This window comes from Cordyceps fumosorosea (genome assembly GCF_001636725.1).
Source record: "Cordyceps fumosorosea ARSEF 2679 chromosome Unknown scaffold_6, whole genome shotgun sequence".
In the NCBI taxonomy this organism is placed as follows: Eukaryota; Fungi; Ascomycota; class Sordariomycetes; order Hypocreales; family Cordycipitaceae; genus Cordyceps; species Cordyceps fumosorosea.
In genome coordinates, this window is record NW_017387306.1 from 397636 (window position 1) to 414211 (window position 16576).

At 53.2% G+C, this 16576-nt stretch overlaps 5 protein-coding genes across 5 annotated transcripts; 1 reads left to right on the top strand and 4 right to left on the bottom strand.

The window, feature by feature from the left end:
• Positions 1–366: 366 nt before the first annotated feature.
• ISF_03292 (Ubiquitin) lies at positions 367–1247 on the bottom strand (the record flags this gene model as incomplete). Its single annotated transcript, XM_018846898.1, has 2 exons — positions 367–527; positions 590–1247. 2 exons carry the CDS (start codon positions 1245–1247, stop codon positions 367–369), a joined length of 819 nt encoding a protein of 272 aa, XP_018705787.1.
• Positions 1248–3481: 2234 nt separating this feature from the next.
• ISF_03293 (AP-2 complex subunit beta) lies at positions 3482–5776 on the bottom strand (the record flags this gene model as incomplete). The annotated part of the gene is made up of 4 exons (XM_018846899.1): positions 3482–4937; positions 4987–5351; positions 5408–5483; positions 5532–5776. The coding sequence occupies 4 exons, from the start codon at positions 5774–5776 to the stop codon at positions 3482–3484; spliced, it is 2142 nt and encodes a 713-aa protein (XP_018705788.1).
• Positions 5777–6661: 885 nt separating this feature from the next.
• On the top strand, positions 6662–7240 carry ISF_03294 (hypothetical protein; the record flags this gene model as incomplete). The annotated part of the gene is made up of 2 exons (XM_018846900.1): positions 6662–6784; positions 6869–7240. The coding sequence occupies 2 exons, from the start codon at positions 6662–6664 to the stop codon at positions 7238–7240; spliced, it is 495 nt and encodes a 164-aa protein (XP_018705789.1).
• A 231-nt stretch (positions 7241–7471) lies between these two features.
• Positions 7472–9127, bottom strand: ISF_03295 (Major facilitator superfamily transporter; the record flags this gene model as incomplete). The annotated part of the gene is made up of 1 exon (XM_018846901.1): positions 7472–9127. The coding sequence occupies one exon, from the start codon at positions 9125–9127 to the stop codon at positions 7472–7474; it is 1656 nt and encodes a 551-aa protein (XP_018705790.1).
• A 1311-nt stretch (positions 9128–10438) lies between these two features.
• Positions 10439–12779, bottom strand: ISF_03296 (WD40 repeat-like-containing domain protein; the record flags this gene model as incomplete). Its single annotated transcript, XM_018846902.1, has 4 exons — positions 10439–11015; positions 11065–12172; positions 12242–12475; positions 12557–12779. 4 exons carry the CDS (start codon positions 12777–12779, stop codon positions 10439–10441), a joined length of 2142 nt encoding a protein of 713 aa, XP_018705791.1.
• Positions 12780–16576: the final 3797 nt, after the last annotated feature.

The window sequence follows — 16576 nt, forward strand, 5'->3', positions numbered from 1 at the left end:
ATGAAAAGCTCAAGACTCCCAATTTCCCAAGTCTTCGAATAATAAAGAGGGCTCCCAGTCGCTTCATGATAAGCGAACGTGTATGACTGTCCAAAAATGTATATGTAAAAAGGAATGACGCAAGTTGTATATGTCTGTGCCCAAGAGGGAGTAATGAATGTCGTCAAGGCCATCTTGTGTGTGCCGTGGCGGCTCTCGTAGCCTTGTATCTTGTTGCAAGTTGTGCCGTGTTCCCGCAGCTCCAAAGCTACATCCACGGAAGGCGATTTATATAGAATGGCGAAGTGTCTTTGTAGTACTGACCCGGCCAACATGCACAGCCTATAGCTGTATGTGGTGGTGTTTTGTGTCAGGAGCTGCAGTTCTTTATAGAATAACGCAGCATGAGCCTCCGGATCTTGAGCGTTGACCGTCACCACTTCCAGCGCCGAGGCTCTTGCCACCTGGTTTTGCCTCTTCCTCATCCAGATCCTGAGGTCGGATACTCATATGCACCACATTGGGCGATTCGGCGCTGAATTGGTATTCTGCAAGTCAATGGGTTAGTAAATCCACGGGCCGCGACGCATGCGTGTCATTTAGGACGTACTCCTGAGTTGCTCCTTGTCATCCAACAGCTTTCCAAAGTGAATGAGACGTATGCTGCTGGGACTAGCAGGCTTAGCCTCCCAGTCACTCCTCCACTCTCTCAGTATCAGCTCCTTGAGGGTGTATATGCTGATGCTGAAAGGATCTGGTTGGCCGTGCTCGGTCTCATCGGGCATAACCACATTTCTTCTAGCCAGGTACTTGGCATCAATCTTGTACGGATAGCGACTACCAGACGCTAAGAGCAGGGTAATATTGCATACGGGAGGTGCCCCAGGTTCTGCCGAAGCGCCAGAGTTGATGTTGTCCTGAGCGGGGCCGATGGCGTCGTCGGCCTCCTTTGCGGGCGGCTCCGGAGCTTTGTCAATACCGTCGCCCGACTTGGCTGGCACCTCGGGCGCCGCGATAGACGATTCGGTGGCATCATTAGCGGAGGTGGGTTTCTCGGACGCGTTGGCGGGCGTGGTTTCGGCGACGATGGCGTGGGGGGTTGGGCCGTCGGCGGGCGCGACATTCTGCGCGGAGCTCGTGGCTTCGGTCGAGCGGCGGATGCTCTCGAGAGGGACGGAGTCGGTCCGCCGAGCACTGTTGCCAGAAAAGGGCGCGACGGCACCTATGGCCGTAGCCGAGGTTGAATCTGAAGCGGCGAGACTAGACATGATGAATGGCGGACTAGAAAGAATCGGGGCGGCGGTCCCTGTTGCTGGGATAGGTAGGCCAGCGAAATTGTGCCTGATAGGGGCACCCGGCGAGAATCAAAGGATGGAGCGGCAATTTAGATGCCAGCAGTCGTCATTCGCGGGCACGGCTGGTTCGTCGAGTCGGTAGGTGGGAGATGGGACAAGACGACTTTCGAGGGTCGTTTGTTAGCTGGAAGAGGAGCAGCCTGTTGAAGATAAAGATGCCGAAAAAGCAATCTGGTTGGGGAGGCGGCGAGTCGCAGGATGGTTTGACCACGCGAGGTGGGGACGAGGCGAGCGGACAGCCCGTGCTGAGGGCCAAGCCAGAGAGCAAAAGGGCGAGGTGAGCAGGGAAATTCGTGATAAAATAGGGCGGCTTGCAAGACTAGTGAGATGGGATTGATGACGATGGTTGCAATGGATGAGAGGAAGCAAGATGCGTTGAGCGGATGTTTGGGAAAGGATCAGAGAGGACGTGGAGGGGGGGCGGTGGACGGGCCTGCCAGGGCCGGGAGAAGAGGCGCCAAAAGTCAAGGAAGATACATAGATGGGCGACCAAATGGTGGAAGCTGGTGCAAGCGTTGGCAACTGGCGGGTGGCAAGAACGACGACTCAGTGGAAGAGAAGGTTACCTTACCTAAGTACTTACAGGCATAGATATCTAGACAAAGAAAATCTAAGGCCTCGAGCCAATTAGAAGCAAACAAGAAAAATTTAAACCGTATTATTACACTGCTTGCAATTATTATCCTCAAACCCCGGCCAGAAGAAGTCACCTTGATGTGAGTGAGGCCTTTGGCTTCAGCGGCTGTTCCGGCCAGGCAGGTGCTGATCCACTCGCCGCCCCAACGCCCTGTAACTTCCATTACCTTGGTTGCAGCCGTTAATAAAGTAACATGTTCCTCTGGCCATCACAATCGCCTGTTCCGGTCAACCCGGCCTGCTATCATCCATCCTACCATGAGGCCTTTTTCTTTCCAAAAAATCAATTGAGCCAAAAAATTTCTTCTCAACGCAATCTTCCGTGTTCGACTGCTGCCGTTTACCAAGTGGGCTGAGCCGCTCACCCGATACCATGCGCAGCCAACATGGACCAGGAGATTGGAGGCAAAACTCTAACCCAACCAACGGTGTAGCTGTTGCCCTGTCTCCTCCAAGTTTGAGTTCTTCTAGTAAATGTCAAAATTCCAACAATAATAAATTAAGGCAGGATCAGTGCTTGCAGGTTCTCATGCTTCAAGATCGGTGCGCCGTTGTCGGCACCGCAACAGTGGGGTTGCTTTACGCCGAGCACACCGACCACACACAGGCAAATTTCCGTCATTGCCAGGCGTACCGTTCCGCCGCAGCCGGGCCATCTAATTTAATCTCGACTGATTCTCACAAAGATAAAAAGATCACTGACGACCCAGGTATCATATTCCCTTCGATCAATGTGCATCTTCGTATCACTGCCCAAGGCCCAGTTAGTATACCCAGTAAGTGAACCGGCATATGTCCCTCCAAGAGCTGGCGGCATGGCCGGCTGCATCAATATCTCACAATTCACTTTATATCAAGGAACCTGCAACAGCGGGAAGTTCTCGGCATTTTCCATCCAGCAGACCGCCCAACTTCCTGCCTACACCCGTACTGACATTGAACTTCCCGCCACGGCATGCTGAGTCCCCTGGTGCAGGCTTGGCCAACCTTCTTAAAACCACCAAGGCCTAGACTTTGACTAGCAAACTTGGCGCCGTCGTTGCCCGTCGCCCGGAAATATTATTAGGTACTCATGACGAAGACATGACATGGAAAAGCGGCTTTTGGGTACAACTAAAGCCGCCGCCTTGGGGGTCGTTCCAATTAATCGTTGCGCTTCTTCTACCAGATTGGGCGGCGGCCACCTGACTTGCAAGCCACCGCCGCCAACCACGCCCGGATCCCCGCCTCGCCGGGCTGTCAAAACTAGTTATAACCAAACTATAACCACCCTTCAGCCACCAGCGCCTCATCGCAATGGTGTCGAGAACCGACATGAGATTGCATAGTGCCTATACGGATGCCATCGCATGTGTGTATATACCTTGACTAATGCATGCGGTAACCAATCAGTGCCACGCGGAAGCAAACACGGCGCATAGTATCGATGCTAAACTTCTTTTTTTTCTTTCATCTTACAGTAAACTCGCATATCGCTAACCAGGACTTATTGTTTGCTATTCTTCTCTTTTTCAAAGCATGAGCAGGTCGCCGTTGCTTCCCGCTCCCTGTGTCGGCTGCATCACAGCCTGCGGCGCATGTACATTCACCACGTATCCCGTCACGTTGCCGCCGCCAAAGAGGTCGTCGCCCCCGTCCATTCTCAGTGCCGCCATTTGCTGCGGTGCCACACTGCTAAAGTATTCATCTGCATCATTGATGGCCTGCTGATTGCCGTTCACGCCCGCAGCGGCCCGACTTCTCAGGTCGATATCCGTGGGCTGCCCGCCGCGGCCAAACATGCTAATTGTCTTGTTCGTATCAATATCCGTCGGCAAATTTTGCTTCTGCAACGCCGGCGAGTCTGGCAGCTTTCGCACTCGTGCTGTGCGGAACACTGTCTGAACAGGCTTCAGATAGACCGTCGCTAGCGTGCCCACGTTGAGACACATTTCCTCAAGGATAGCTGGTTCCAGTTTCTCTGACTCCGCCGTAATAGGAGGTTTCTCGCCCATCACGATTTGCTTTGCCAGGCCAACATCTGTCGATAGCAGTCGCCAATACATATATGCGCGGTCTCGTAGATCAGGGTTATCTGTTTCCTCCGTGGCCCATTTCAATACCTTAGGAACAAGCTCCTGGCCCCGCGTCGGTCTCTGGATGAACAACTTGACAGTTGCCGTGAGCAAAGCCAACTGCACCTCAACAGGCTCCTCGGTGAATGCATACAAGAAGTCATCGAGCAGGGCATCGCTATTCTCAATACGGTCCGCATATTCTCCAATGACCCACACCATGGCTGCTTTCGCTTCTGGCTCATCCAGAGAATCCAAATGTTCGCACAGCGTACTGATAATGGACTCGTACTGATTGGGGTATCGGCGGAAAATGTTTCGGATGACGACTGTTGCTTCTTGCACGATATAGGTGACCTTGGTGGCCACAAGCTCGAGAAGCAAGTTAATGCACCGGGGAGCAGCAGGCTCAATCTTAATGGCCAACTTCCCAATGGCTCGCACAGCCTTTCGCACAAAGTGCACATCGATTTCGGTAGCGTATTCCCGGAGTTCTGTCAGCACTTCGTCGATGTTCTGCTCGTTGGCAAGCATAAAGATAAGTTCCAGCTTTGTGACTTTGACGTAGATTGGGTCGTTATATTTGCAGAAGAAGACTCGAATATCATTCTTGAGGACTTCTGGTCGTCTCTGCAGGATAAGGAGCGCATTTCGCAGGGCAAGATACTGCACCTCAGGCCCTTTGGCAAGCAGCGTCACCAGGGGTGGCGATAATTTGCGGCAGAGAGCAGAAATTTGCTTCTCGTCGGCAATGTAGTTCATAAGATAGAGGATGACTCGAATGCAGGTCAAGACAACCGCCGAGTTGGAATGTGAGAGTCGAGGGGCGATGCGCTCAGCCAGGAGTGAAGCCTCACCAGACTCTTGCGGCACATACGACATAAGTGCCTCTAAGATGTACGTTTGGCCCCATCTGTGACACAGGTCAGCAACGTTCGTGACTAGATCGACAAGAAGCGTACTCTGAGCAGTCTGCTAGGATTGCAACCATTTTGGAAGCGTTGCTGTAGTCGATCGTGAGTTTAATGGCATCGCTTCTCTCCCAAATATCCATAAGCGCAGCCAGTGCGCTAGCCACGACTGTCGGGTTATCGTCTCGCAACAGAGCGTTGAGCCGCTCGATGAGATCTGATCCTTCAACCCTGTCTCGATCGTGGTCGTACAGTTTAGCGACAGAATAGGCGGCCGTTTTGCGCACGTAGGGATCCGCATCTCGCAGCATGTGTCTGACGATTGGGACAGCTGCTTCGACAAATTCACGCACGTGAATGTATGACATGGTTCGCAGGGCGAGGGCTCGCACCAACGGGTTGCTGTCTTCCATATCCTAGACCCGAATACATTAGCCATGACAGTCGCGGCGTTTGGATGGGGAAAACGCACAAGCTCCAATACCGGAATTGCTTTTACCGCAATTTCTGGCCGTACACGAGCATAATTGACGAGGTAGAGGAAGCACCTATATCTTGTTAGCAAGGATGTAGACGACTGGCACCAAGTTACCAACATTTTCTTAATCTCCAGACTCGGGAGATTCATGCACCCAATAACATCGGGAAAGAGAGCGACCATGTCATTGTTGCTCATGGTCATGTTGGCAACTATTCGCTTCAAGGCAATCTTCTTCAGCGAATAATTCTTGTCCTTCTTGCCTCCACTATTGAGCTCGAGACGGAGCTCGGCAACTTTGCCCTGTTCTCTTCTTAGCTTGTCGAGCGCCACTGGAGGATTGTAGTACAGAAATAACGCCATGATAATTGCTGTCGATGCAGGCCACTGCGCGCAACGGCCTACATGTTCGACGGAGGGCGTGCAAAGGATGGCAAGAGGGGCGCAGAAACGGTTGAGTCGTTGCAATCAGGTGCTGGACAAGGCCAGACAAACAAGGAATATTTGACGAACGAGGAGGGCAGGATGGTGATGGGCTTACTCGAGCAAACAGCTTGGAGTCGCCAGCGCCATCCTTCTTAGAAGACATGATGGGCAGCTGGAATTTATAACCCCGCGCGTGCGGCGGGCTTTAGTCGACTGGAACAGTTGTCACGCGACAAGAGGCTTGCGTGTGCCCGTTCCCGGGAGTACGTCTTCCGCTGGGAGAAATGGTCGGTCGGCAATGGTTGCGGTACCCTCACCCAAAGGTATCCCTTTTTAGTGCAATCAGCCTGCGCCGCGCGCTGGGGAGCAGATTCTAGGAGGGGTCGGATCGAGTTGCCGGCAGGCAAGGGCAAACACGATGGCTGAGGGGGCGGCTCCCCAATTTGGATCGTCTTATCGGCGGCGTCGCTTGTCGGATGGGATTCGCGTGGCAGAGTAGTGTTTGCGTGTGTCGAGGATTTGTTGATTGCAGTGTCTGTTGGACTCCCACCACGGCCCGGATCGGCCGTGGAAAAGGGGACCGACCATTCTCGCTAGGGGACACGCGGTCCATCGCAGCGGGCTGCACGGAGTATGGGTAATCGATAAGGCCTGTGGCCGAATCACTCAGCACAAGCCCAGCGCATCGCAGTTGCTCAGCTAAGCCGGTGGGCCACTCAGTGCCAGCCAGAAACAGCCTCAAGCTTGCCTCGGAGCTTCACCTCGTCCCGGGATCATTCACGGATACACGCTCTGCATTCGAGCTCGCGCATCATCTTCGACATGGCTTCAAGTACATCTACGGTTCCCCAGTGGGTTCAACAGCTGCAGTCGCCCCCAGCAGCAAAGTCCAAAGCCCCTGGCATCGTTGACCCGCCAGGCTTCGCTGGCTCTGGAGGAAGCAAGGTAGGGGCAGCCCGTTGAGCAGTGGCAGCGGCCAATCGCGCAAACAACATGGCAAGACCTGCTAACCTGAGTTGATAATCTCAGAAGCAAAAAGACTCCAAGACCGCGCCGCGAAAGTCCCCGACACACGACGAGATGGATACCCTCAAGCTCAAGAAGGCCTGGGAGGTCGCGCTTGCACCCCTCAAGGGTCTGCCCATGACCTTCATCATGATGTACATGTCCGGCAACTCGCTACAGATATTCAGCATCATGATGGTCTTCATGGCCTTCAAAAACCCCATCATGGGCCTGGCCAACACCAACCAAGCTTTTGAGCGTTTCCAAACCGAGACAAACTCAGCCAAGATTCTCCAGGCCAAGCTGGCCTACGTGCTTATGCAGCTTCTAGCGCTCGGCGTGGGTATCTGGAAAATCAACGGGATGGGACTTTTGCCGCACGTAATCTTCCTGTGAATACCGCATTTGTATGGTATGCTAACTGGTTATAGAACGACACGCTCAGATTGGTTGATGTGGGAAGCTCAGAGGGAGGCTGTGGAACACGCTATTCCGGCTTTATAAAACTTCTAGTTCAATTCATGACTATGTCTATCAATGCCTCTATTAATGCAGAAAAAAAAAGGCCAACTTATGCAAAGACTCGATCTGCTAGTGGTATTCGACCCTACGAATCGGGCATGTCCTCTACAGCGACTCGTTCAGCTTTCTCAGCTCTTGCCGTTGGCGCTTCTCTGCACGCCATCGTGGCCCGACATGTTCGATATACAAAACCCATGGCACGCAAGCAAACATGAGAAGCGCTAAAAAAGTAAAGCACCATCCTCGGCCCATACCGTTGAGCATGTACTCAATGACGGCGGTTGCCGCTGCACCAAGCAAGCAGCGAACCAAGTTATTAGCAGCAGCCGCGCTGGCCGGCGCCTCGGGAAAGAGGTCGACCATGAGCGTCGTTATCATATTGAGTGATGTCGGTATCATCATGCCGATGATAAAGACCATGACCAGTGGCACCGCAACTGACGTTTCCATCTGCAACGCCCATCCGTATCCTATCAGTGCTGATGCACCAACCAGCATGGACGGATAGATGAGCTGCAGCCTGGCTCTCTCGATGGGAAACTTTTCACCGTGCTCTTTTGACTTGAGGTCAAACCCCACCTTGTTGGCGATTCTGCGATAGTTCCAGTTTTGTGCGTAGCCCTGCACAACCGAGGTGACGCAGCAGCCCAACCCATACGGTAGATAGCAGAGTCCAGCCTGCAAATCATTATAGTGGTAAATCTCTTTGAGCAGCGTACCCATGGTGGCGGCAACCAGGATGAAGCACAGATAGATGACGGCCGCGATCAGCAGGATGCAGCCCATCTCCTTCTCAAACACCATGACGAGGGTGCCAAGCGGGTTCGGAATGGAGAGTCGAGGTCTCTGCGATGCCGGCATCTCTTCCTTGGGCCGGCGGTCCCTGGAGCAAGGCACCAGTGGGCGGTTCCATTTCTGGGCGGCGTAGGAGCCGTTCCCAACGACGTTGCGACCTGTCTCGGGGGCGAGGAGCACCCAAGGGACGAGGAAGGCTGCGACGAAGATGGCGAGGAACCAAAAGATGGACGGCCAGCCGAGGGTCTGGGACAGCACGCCACCGAGAAACGGACCAAGCGTGGGCCCGACATTGATGGCGGCGCCGAGGTATCCCATGTACTTGCCACGGGTGGACCGGGGTGCAAGGTCGGCAACGACGCCGTAGCCGAGGGCGAGGGTGCCGCTGCTGCCCGCGGCTTGCAAGCAGCGGAGGATCATGAGGGTGGCGTAGTCGCGCTGCAGGGCGAGGCCGACGTTGGCGCCGAGAAAAACGAGGAATGAGAGCGTGTATGCCGGCCGCCGCCCGGCCTTGTCGCCAAAGTCGCCGAGTAGCGTCGGCGCCACACCCTGGAAGATCATGTAGGTCGTGAGGGTCAGGTTGATGAGGGCGAGCGACACGCCGAGGTCGTGCGCGACCGAGTCGAGCGCGGGGAAGTAAATGTTAGACGTCATGGGTGACACCATGCTCGCAAAGCACACCATGACGGTGATGCCGACCCGCGCGCGCTGCGAGAAGACGGTGTACGGCGCCGACGCCACCCTGGAGAGCTGCACCGCCCCGGAGGGCGCCTCGAGGACGGCAGACGGCTGCACGCCGGTGACGGGCGCCGCTTCGGTAGCGGGCGCCTGCACCCAGAGGCCATCCTCGTCGCTGATGCTTGAATTTTCTGAAGATTGCCGATTGGGCTGCGGCGGGCACGGTGTGCCGGCCGACGGGTCGGGGGAGGCGCCGGGGCTGGCCAGAGTTTCGCTTGGAAGACCCATTCTGATGTTATGCATGCTGCTGATTTGCAGCGCTGAGTACTATAATAGCATTGGAATGAAATTTATATTTTTATAGCTGATGGTGTATAAAACAGGATGCAGGAAAAAGGACGAAGAACAAAGATGTACACTCCTATTAATAAGAGCGATATCGGGATTCGCCTTCAGGAAGGTCTTTACATTTGTGGTTCCAATGGCCGCCGCTTTGCTTCGGCCGGTCTGTACCCGGTGGCGTCCGGGCACTCGGTGGGGGTACCAATGCAAAGGTACGCAGTAAAGAAAGACAAAACTTGGCAAATACAGCCCTTTCGATTCGCCAAGAAAAGGATGCAACTTAAAATTTTCGCTAGAAGGCTAATAATGAGGGTGGAAGCGCGATGTTGCTTTGCTCTAGAAGCGGTGTCGGGTCGTCTTAGCCTTGTTAAGAAGGCGACTTGCCGCGCCAACTAAAAGCCATTAGCCGAATGAGCTCCCGTGGTGTAAGTCTGCCCGACGCAGTCGCAATCAGCAGAAATTGAGAAGCGCAGGTTGTGTGTAGGCCGCTATATAACCAAATTGGTTGTTCTGGGTTCTTTGGTTGAGTAATTTATACATGTACCGCATAACTTCATCTACGCCCGGCTGGAACTGACCCGACGGAAAAAGCAGGTCCTACCCTGGATAAGGATGTCTCTAGTAACTGACGCGTCTTGCTATTTTAGATATCAACGGATAAGATGAACAGAACGAACAAGACACCTTCACCAAAATTGGAAAGACCAAGAAAGTGTCAGAATAGCCTTCTTTCGTAACGCAGCATTCGCCAAGCATTCAAAACAGTGAACAATACTTGGTAACGGGGCCTTTCCCCAGGAAGACGTCAACTACCCTACAAGTGGTACTATGTATTAAATCAGATGTTTTACTGTACTTCAACCACACGTCATCCTCTTGCACTGGCCGGATACACTGCTGGTAATGCCAAGGACGCTTTCATGTCCCCTTGACGTCTTATTCGGTAGAAATAGCACGCAATTGTATCCAGGTTTTGAGATTGTCTCTAAACATTGGAGGCATTGCATCTCCGCCTAGTATTTCGGACCTGATAACCAAGGCCAGCTGCAAAATCTGTCGTCTACATCAGTGTGCGACAAAGGTAGCCTCAGACAAGAAATGGATACAAACGCATCACAATGCATTGACCCCGTTAACCTTTTTTTTACAAACAAAAGCCTTATTAAACGCCAGTGATAAAAAGAACATGTGGCCCGACTTGCAAACCAGCAAGCTTCTAAGCTCTGCGCAATCTCTTTTCCGGGGTAAAGTACCTGTTTACGCGTCCTTCGACTCTACTGGAGTCGGGGCAATTCGTCTCCTCTTAGGCTCCTTCGCCTCCTCCTTTTCACTGTCCGTTGCATCCCTCTTGCTGCCAGCCACTGCATTGCTGGGGGTTTCTGGTGGAGTTGTCATGGGAGCGCCAGTTACTTTGCCCGAGTTTGTGGCGGCGACGCTGGGCACGGTACCTGCGATAAGAGTAGGGTTGCTAACCACCCCGATAGGCATAGACGACGACTGGGTCGCGACGGACGAGGTAGAGTTTGATCTCGCTGGCGAGGGTGGTCTCTGTGAAGCAGCACTAACTGATGCCGGCGGAGACGGTGCGGTAAACGAGCTGGTCGAGTTGCGATTCTGATGGTGCGAGCCGCTCGTGTAAGGTGACGGAGGGGCAAATGCCGTCGTTGGTGTAGCAAGAGGAGTGGCCTGATGCGAGGCGGCTGTGCCGGCCTGGATCTTGGGTGGAGGGCCTATTTCCCCTTGGTAAAGGTCTCCCAATTCTCCAGATGCAAAGGACAGTGTTGAACAAAACCCATCAGATGAGGAAACGAGTAATGTGAGCCCGTCAGTTGACCTAGGTCTTGTTAGCATGGAAGTCTTGGTGGTATGCGCCTATTGCTTACCATGCGAGGTCAGTAAAGGTCGCGCAGTGCAAGTTGCTGACGACACAGATTGGTGTCTTTTGCTGCGTATCATACAACAGAATAGAATCCTGAGTAGCGACAGCATACACCATTCTATATGGTAGGGAGAAGGCTGGTTTAGGACCTGGCATAGCAGCACTCGTTTCTCCGCCACTTGGCTTAGCTGGCGTCGAGGTAACTTCGGCAACAGTAACAGGAGGTGGCGGCGGTTCCATGACCGGTGCTGGCGAGGTTGGTTGTGAAACAGGTTCAGGTAATGACGGGATGTCGTCTTCCGCAGAAGACGTGTCGATGGTTATGTGCTTGGTCGGTGGAGGGGAGGTACGGAGGGTGTAGAATAATGGTGAGCATTTGACTACCACGGACGGCTTCTTGTGGCCAGGTAGATGCGCGACGGGTGGTTTGTTGATGCCGCCTCGTGTGTAGATATAGACAGTATTTATGACCTCATACGTGGGCTTTGCATCCTTGTCTGCCTGGTGTTGGTTTTGATACTGACCAGACGGCGTGAGTAGTAAGCTACCATCGGGTGTGAAAGTTAGGCGTCGGAAAAAGGAAGTCAACGTCTCGTTTGCGTAGAGGCTTGCATTCTTCATGCCAAGCCCAAGGAGCGAAGATGAAGCATGCGGCTTGGGAGACGCTTCCATTGGCATCACTGCGGGGAGTGGTAACGAGGGCGCAGGTGATGCAGATCGACGTGAGGAAAAGGAGGATCGGCGACTGTGGCTCACGACGCTGGGTGGGTTCATGGGGAGCGGGAACGAGGTCGGTGTTCCTGGTGCTGACGGTATTGGTGATCCGACCGAGGTATTTGAGTCGATGACGGACAGCTGCGCTCGATGACCGAAGTCAGGAGGGGCTGGGCTGCTCGAGGAGATTCGTCTGGGCGGCAGGTCGGCCTTGATGTGGCTGGCAAGCCTCGGAGGCTTGTCGTCCTGGCTAAGAGTATATTGCCCATCTTTTGTTTTAAGTGAGTATATATGAACCGATCGATCGGACGACTGCGTGGCAATGTATTCGTTCAATGGGTCCCAGGTGACGCCTTGGACGTAATGGCTGTGCTCTGCTATTTGTCGGACGAGCATTCCTGGGTGACGGCATCAGCAATGGCAGTTCGCCAACCATTGGTTGGATGACGCTGGGATGAATTGCATACCTGTTGTAGCACTGTAGATTCGAGCTATGTTGTCCATGCTGCCAATAATGAAATGGGCACCATCGGGGGACCAGGCAAGGTCGTAGATTTCGGCACCGCTTGAGCGGCACATGTGCTTGGCACGCCAGGACTCTTTGTCGTCGTGGCCATCGGAGCCAAAACTGGATAAGGATAGCTCGCTGGGAACCCAGAGAATAACATTTCCATCGTCGCCGGCGGAGGCAAGCAGTTCGCCTGTGGGTGGAGGCAAGGTCAGCGGCGCCGTTTGGTTGAGGGGCAGAGGGTGCAGGAGCTATGCGTGAGCTGCAAACGTACCTTTGGGGGCCCAGCGGACGACATTGACTGCCTGGTTATGCTTGGTGAGGGTGGAAAGATATTCGACCTTGCGGTCGGTGCCGTTTGCCTCGAGTTTCCAGATGCGAACGTGGTTGTCACCACCAGCAGTAGCGAGGCGGCCCTTGCCGCTGGGCTCGAAGTGAGCCGAGTAGACAGGGGCGTTTTGCTCGTGCCAATTGATGATGAGGGGCGTGGCCTTCATCTTGACGACGGAATGCTACGATGACTCTGCCGTGGATGACATGAAGGGGAACCCAGGGTCGATGGGCAGGACTATGATCGTAGCAAACCAAGGTTGGACGGGTGGGCAGGCGAGCGGCGTTGGAGGAGTTGGTGGTGGCAGCCGAGAAGCGACGCGGTAGGTAGGTAGGTAGCTTGTAATTTCGGCGGATGCAACGCGTATTTTTTTTTCTTCCGTTATTTCTTTGGCTAAACAGCAGGGACGAGATGATTAGGCCCTCGAAGATGATGATGCGGAAAGTCGACGAGATAAAGGATCAAGGGCGTTAAATGTGAGGTAAGGCGCGGGGACGGAATCGCGGCAGGACTACGGATAGAACGTTGTAAAGCGCATCGCAGCCACCGAATTGGCCTTGTTTCATCAGCTTACGGCGCGGTTTGGTGTTGCGTTGGCGACCTGCAGTGGTTAGCCACGTTTACTACCTCTAACTAAAGGGTACTAGTAGTACTGCGACTGCAGCTACCTACATACATACATTATGTATGTAGGCACGACAAGCTACTAACCTTGTATTACCTCCTTGCGTTGATTTCTCCAAAACTCGTTGATAATGGGACGCGACTCAGAAACGCCTGTTAAACAGCATAACCAGCATTGGATGCATTGGATAGGTGCGCATGAATTATGTTGTTCGTTGCCTTGCTCGATCCATCGGCTGTCCCTGGCACTTGGTGTGCTTTTTTTTTCTTTTTCTGCCCAGTTGACGCAGGTGCCTAGGTACAGGGTACATGCAGCCTTTCATCTCATCAGCCGCGTACAGATCGTAATTTGAAACGCGTTTTCTTGTCAAATCATGCACGCACTGTAGCTAATTAATTATACTTGGCGGTTTAATTCTAACCGATGCCCATCACTCGGCCGATCTACGGTACCTGTTTCCAACTTCCTGGAGGTTGAGGAATGACTAGCGCCGCGTCCATGCAACTGCTCGCCAATGCCTCAATGACAGGATTATGATTTACACATGACAGGGCAGCATAAGAAAGTTAATGGTTCCCGCAATACAAAAACTAAAAAAAGGAACTCGTCGTCAATGCATGGATTGCCTCCTTGATCAAGTTGGTGTTTGCCAGCATGTTCACAAGGCGCGTCCAGGGTTCGGCGCGTTAAGGGCTTACATGCAGGTCGCGTCAGAGTCGTGACAAAGCTTGTGCCGAAGTATTGTAGACTGCGATGACAAAACAGTGGCATACTAGCCATATTAACTGAATTTTACTACGAGTATCCGTAGCTTTACGTAGTATGTCAATAACATGCAGCTTCCCCTATGGGAAACGGTTCATCGGCACCATCTGAGGCTGATGTTCACCAGGCAGCAAGGAAATTTGAACTATCTGCCCATCCATGTCTTCATATTTGTCGCTGAGAAGGGAATGGTCTACGGATAACTATCACTGAGAGCAACAAGTATGGGGCCGGCAGTTGGGTCGATTTCTCAGTCATCTCACGAACACGTTGTGAGGTTGGAGGCGGGTTAGGCGGGCCGACAAACGAGGCGGCGTCGGCATTTACCCCAACCTTTCGAACGAACGGCGTGCAAATCTACGTCAAAGAGACACAGTCCAGCGAGCTCAGATCAGGTACACTTGACTTCAGGACGTGAGTCACCCCAGAAGTCATGGCGGTCAGAAGACGTTTTAGCTTACCCCGTCATCACCACTAGTGGACGGAGATGGATGACGATCCGGCTATAGCAACTGCGAGCTGATGAATTATGATGGCCTGTTTCCTATCTGTATTTCGTGTCGTTCGAGAATGTTGAGGCGGCATGTCGCAGCACAAGCAAAGCCCCCACCAGCAGTTCCACGAACCTATGGCGTGACGCTTATTAGCATTGGAAATGGTGATGCCGCCAAGTAGAAGATGCCCTGATGGCAAAGTAGCCCACAAGGCATCTTGCTGCGGCCAAAAGTCTGGGGGCGCATCTGACGGTCGGATACCTGGTCGCTGTATGGGTGGGCTGAGCAACTCAAAAGGACGTTTGCGCGCCAAGAGAGCCTGATCCTGATCCGTGATGCAGGGAGGCCGAAGGCCAACTACTAATGGCTAACTAGCGCATGCAGGCATGCAGCGGCTTGAAAGCCACCGCCGAGAACCACAGAGCTTGGAATAGGTAACTAATGCCAACTCTTCGTAGTAGTGAACATATAAAATGAGATGGTTCGCCGTTGGCATGTGAGTCACGCATCCCAATGACCTCTCCGAAACAGTAACTAAGCTAGCTGGCGCCAGGAAGATGGCGAATGGTGCAGTTCTAAAGTCGAAAGTCGAAAGTCGGGGGACGATGAGATCTGCTTGATGAAGAGAGAGGTGATTGCCCCCGATGAATACGCACTGCTCACCTGTATGTACGACAATATTCAGCCCGTTCGTTGCCTGCTAAACGAGTGGCAATTATTATTATATTCGGACGGTATATAATCTGTGGCAAACATTAAACCGGTTGCCAGGAAGAACAACCGATGAAATCTGTGTTATTAGGCATGAGCCGGGTACGACTCCCAGCGCTTCTAGATTTGGTGTGGCGCGTCCAATAGCAACCACTGCGAGGACCCCCATCATACGTAGTATTAAAAAAACCTTTTTACTGGTTGTTATTACGAATGCAATAGCCATATGGCAGGCAGACGGCGGGCAGCTCCAGCTGGCACTGGTAAAATGAGATAAAACTCCTGGTGGGCTGGCGCACAGAACCTGACACATCGGCGAGCAGACGAGGGCGTTGCTCTTTTGCCAGGATTCGCGACTGAGACCTCAGACCAGGCGCCAGCCTTGTTCATATCCCAGACTTCGATGATGGACCCTTTTCACGTTCGCCGCAAGCCACTTGCCCACCGCCCATTGCCACGCCCCACGCCTCAACGCCCTCGCCTGCCTCTTTGAGCATGCCGGCAACCGCCAGAGTTTGTGACAGGATGCCAGCGCGCGTTAGCAAGAGACAGCTGAGGAAGAAGTGGCACAATTGGAACGGTCCTTTTCGGTGGCAATAACACTCGACTCGAGGTTGCTGACACGAGTCACCAACAGGCTGAGACTCACGGGCTAGTTCCATAGCGACATAGCATATCGACGCTGTAAGTCGATTGCTCTTTATAATTAGAGTCATCTTGTGGATCCCGGAGGATGGAGTTTCTCAGCCGCGAGGCAACAGGGGCTTTTTGTAATTTTCCAATGCTGTAATCTGTATCAGACAAGAGTCGGGTCGGCCTGCGGGATGGCTTGTGCCGTGCAGTGTTCCTTGGCAGCGGCGGAAAGCTTCCAAGTAACGAATTAGTATCGACAATTGAAGTATGCCTATTCCATGACTTTATGATAAGAAAACAGGCGGAGAGTATTTATAATTCTGCTGCCTGTTTTAAGCGTCGTTGAGTCTGGCCGAGTCGAGCATAGCTGGGCCGGTCAAGAGGGTTGCATTGGAATCCCTGCCTACGCGCGGAAGATCACAGGAGGAGAAAAAAGCTATGTAGCAGGTATCCCGCCATGCAGCCATCTCGCAGTTGCAACGACGGCGCGCCGGCGTCAGCCCCATTTCAGCCCGCCCTCCGCCGATTGACCCGGGAGCCTCCAGCCAGTGCTGGATTGTAGCGCAGAAGCAGAGGAGTACCCCGGAATGAGAAGCGGGGGCGTGTTCTGCTGTTTTTGGTGAGGATGAAACTTGCTTGGTGGCTGCCTTGTACGAATATGTGTTGAGTAATTAGGAAAAAGTCAATTTTTTTTTTGGATGTGTCTGGGATGCCATGGTCCTTTTGGTCGTTCTG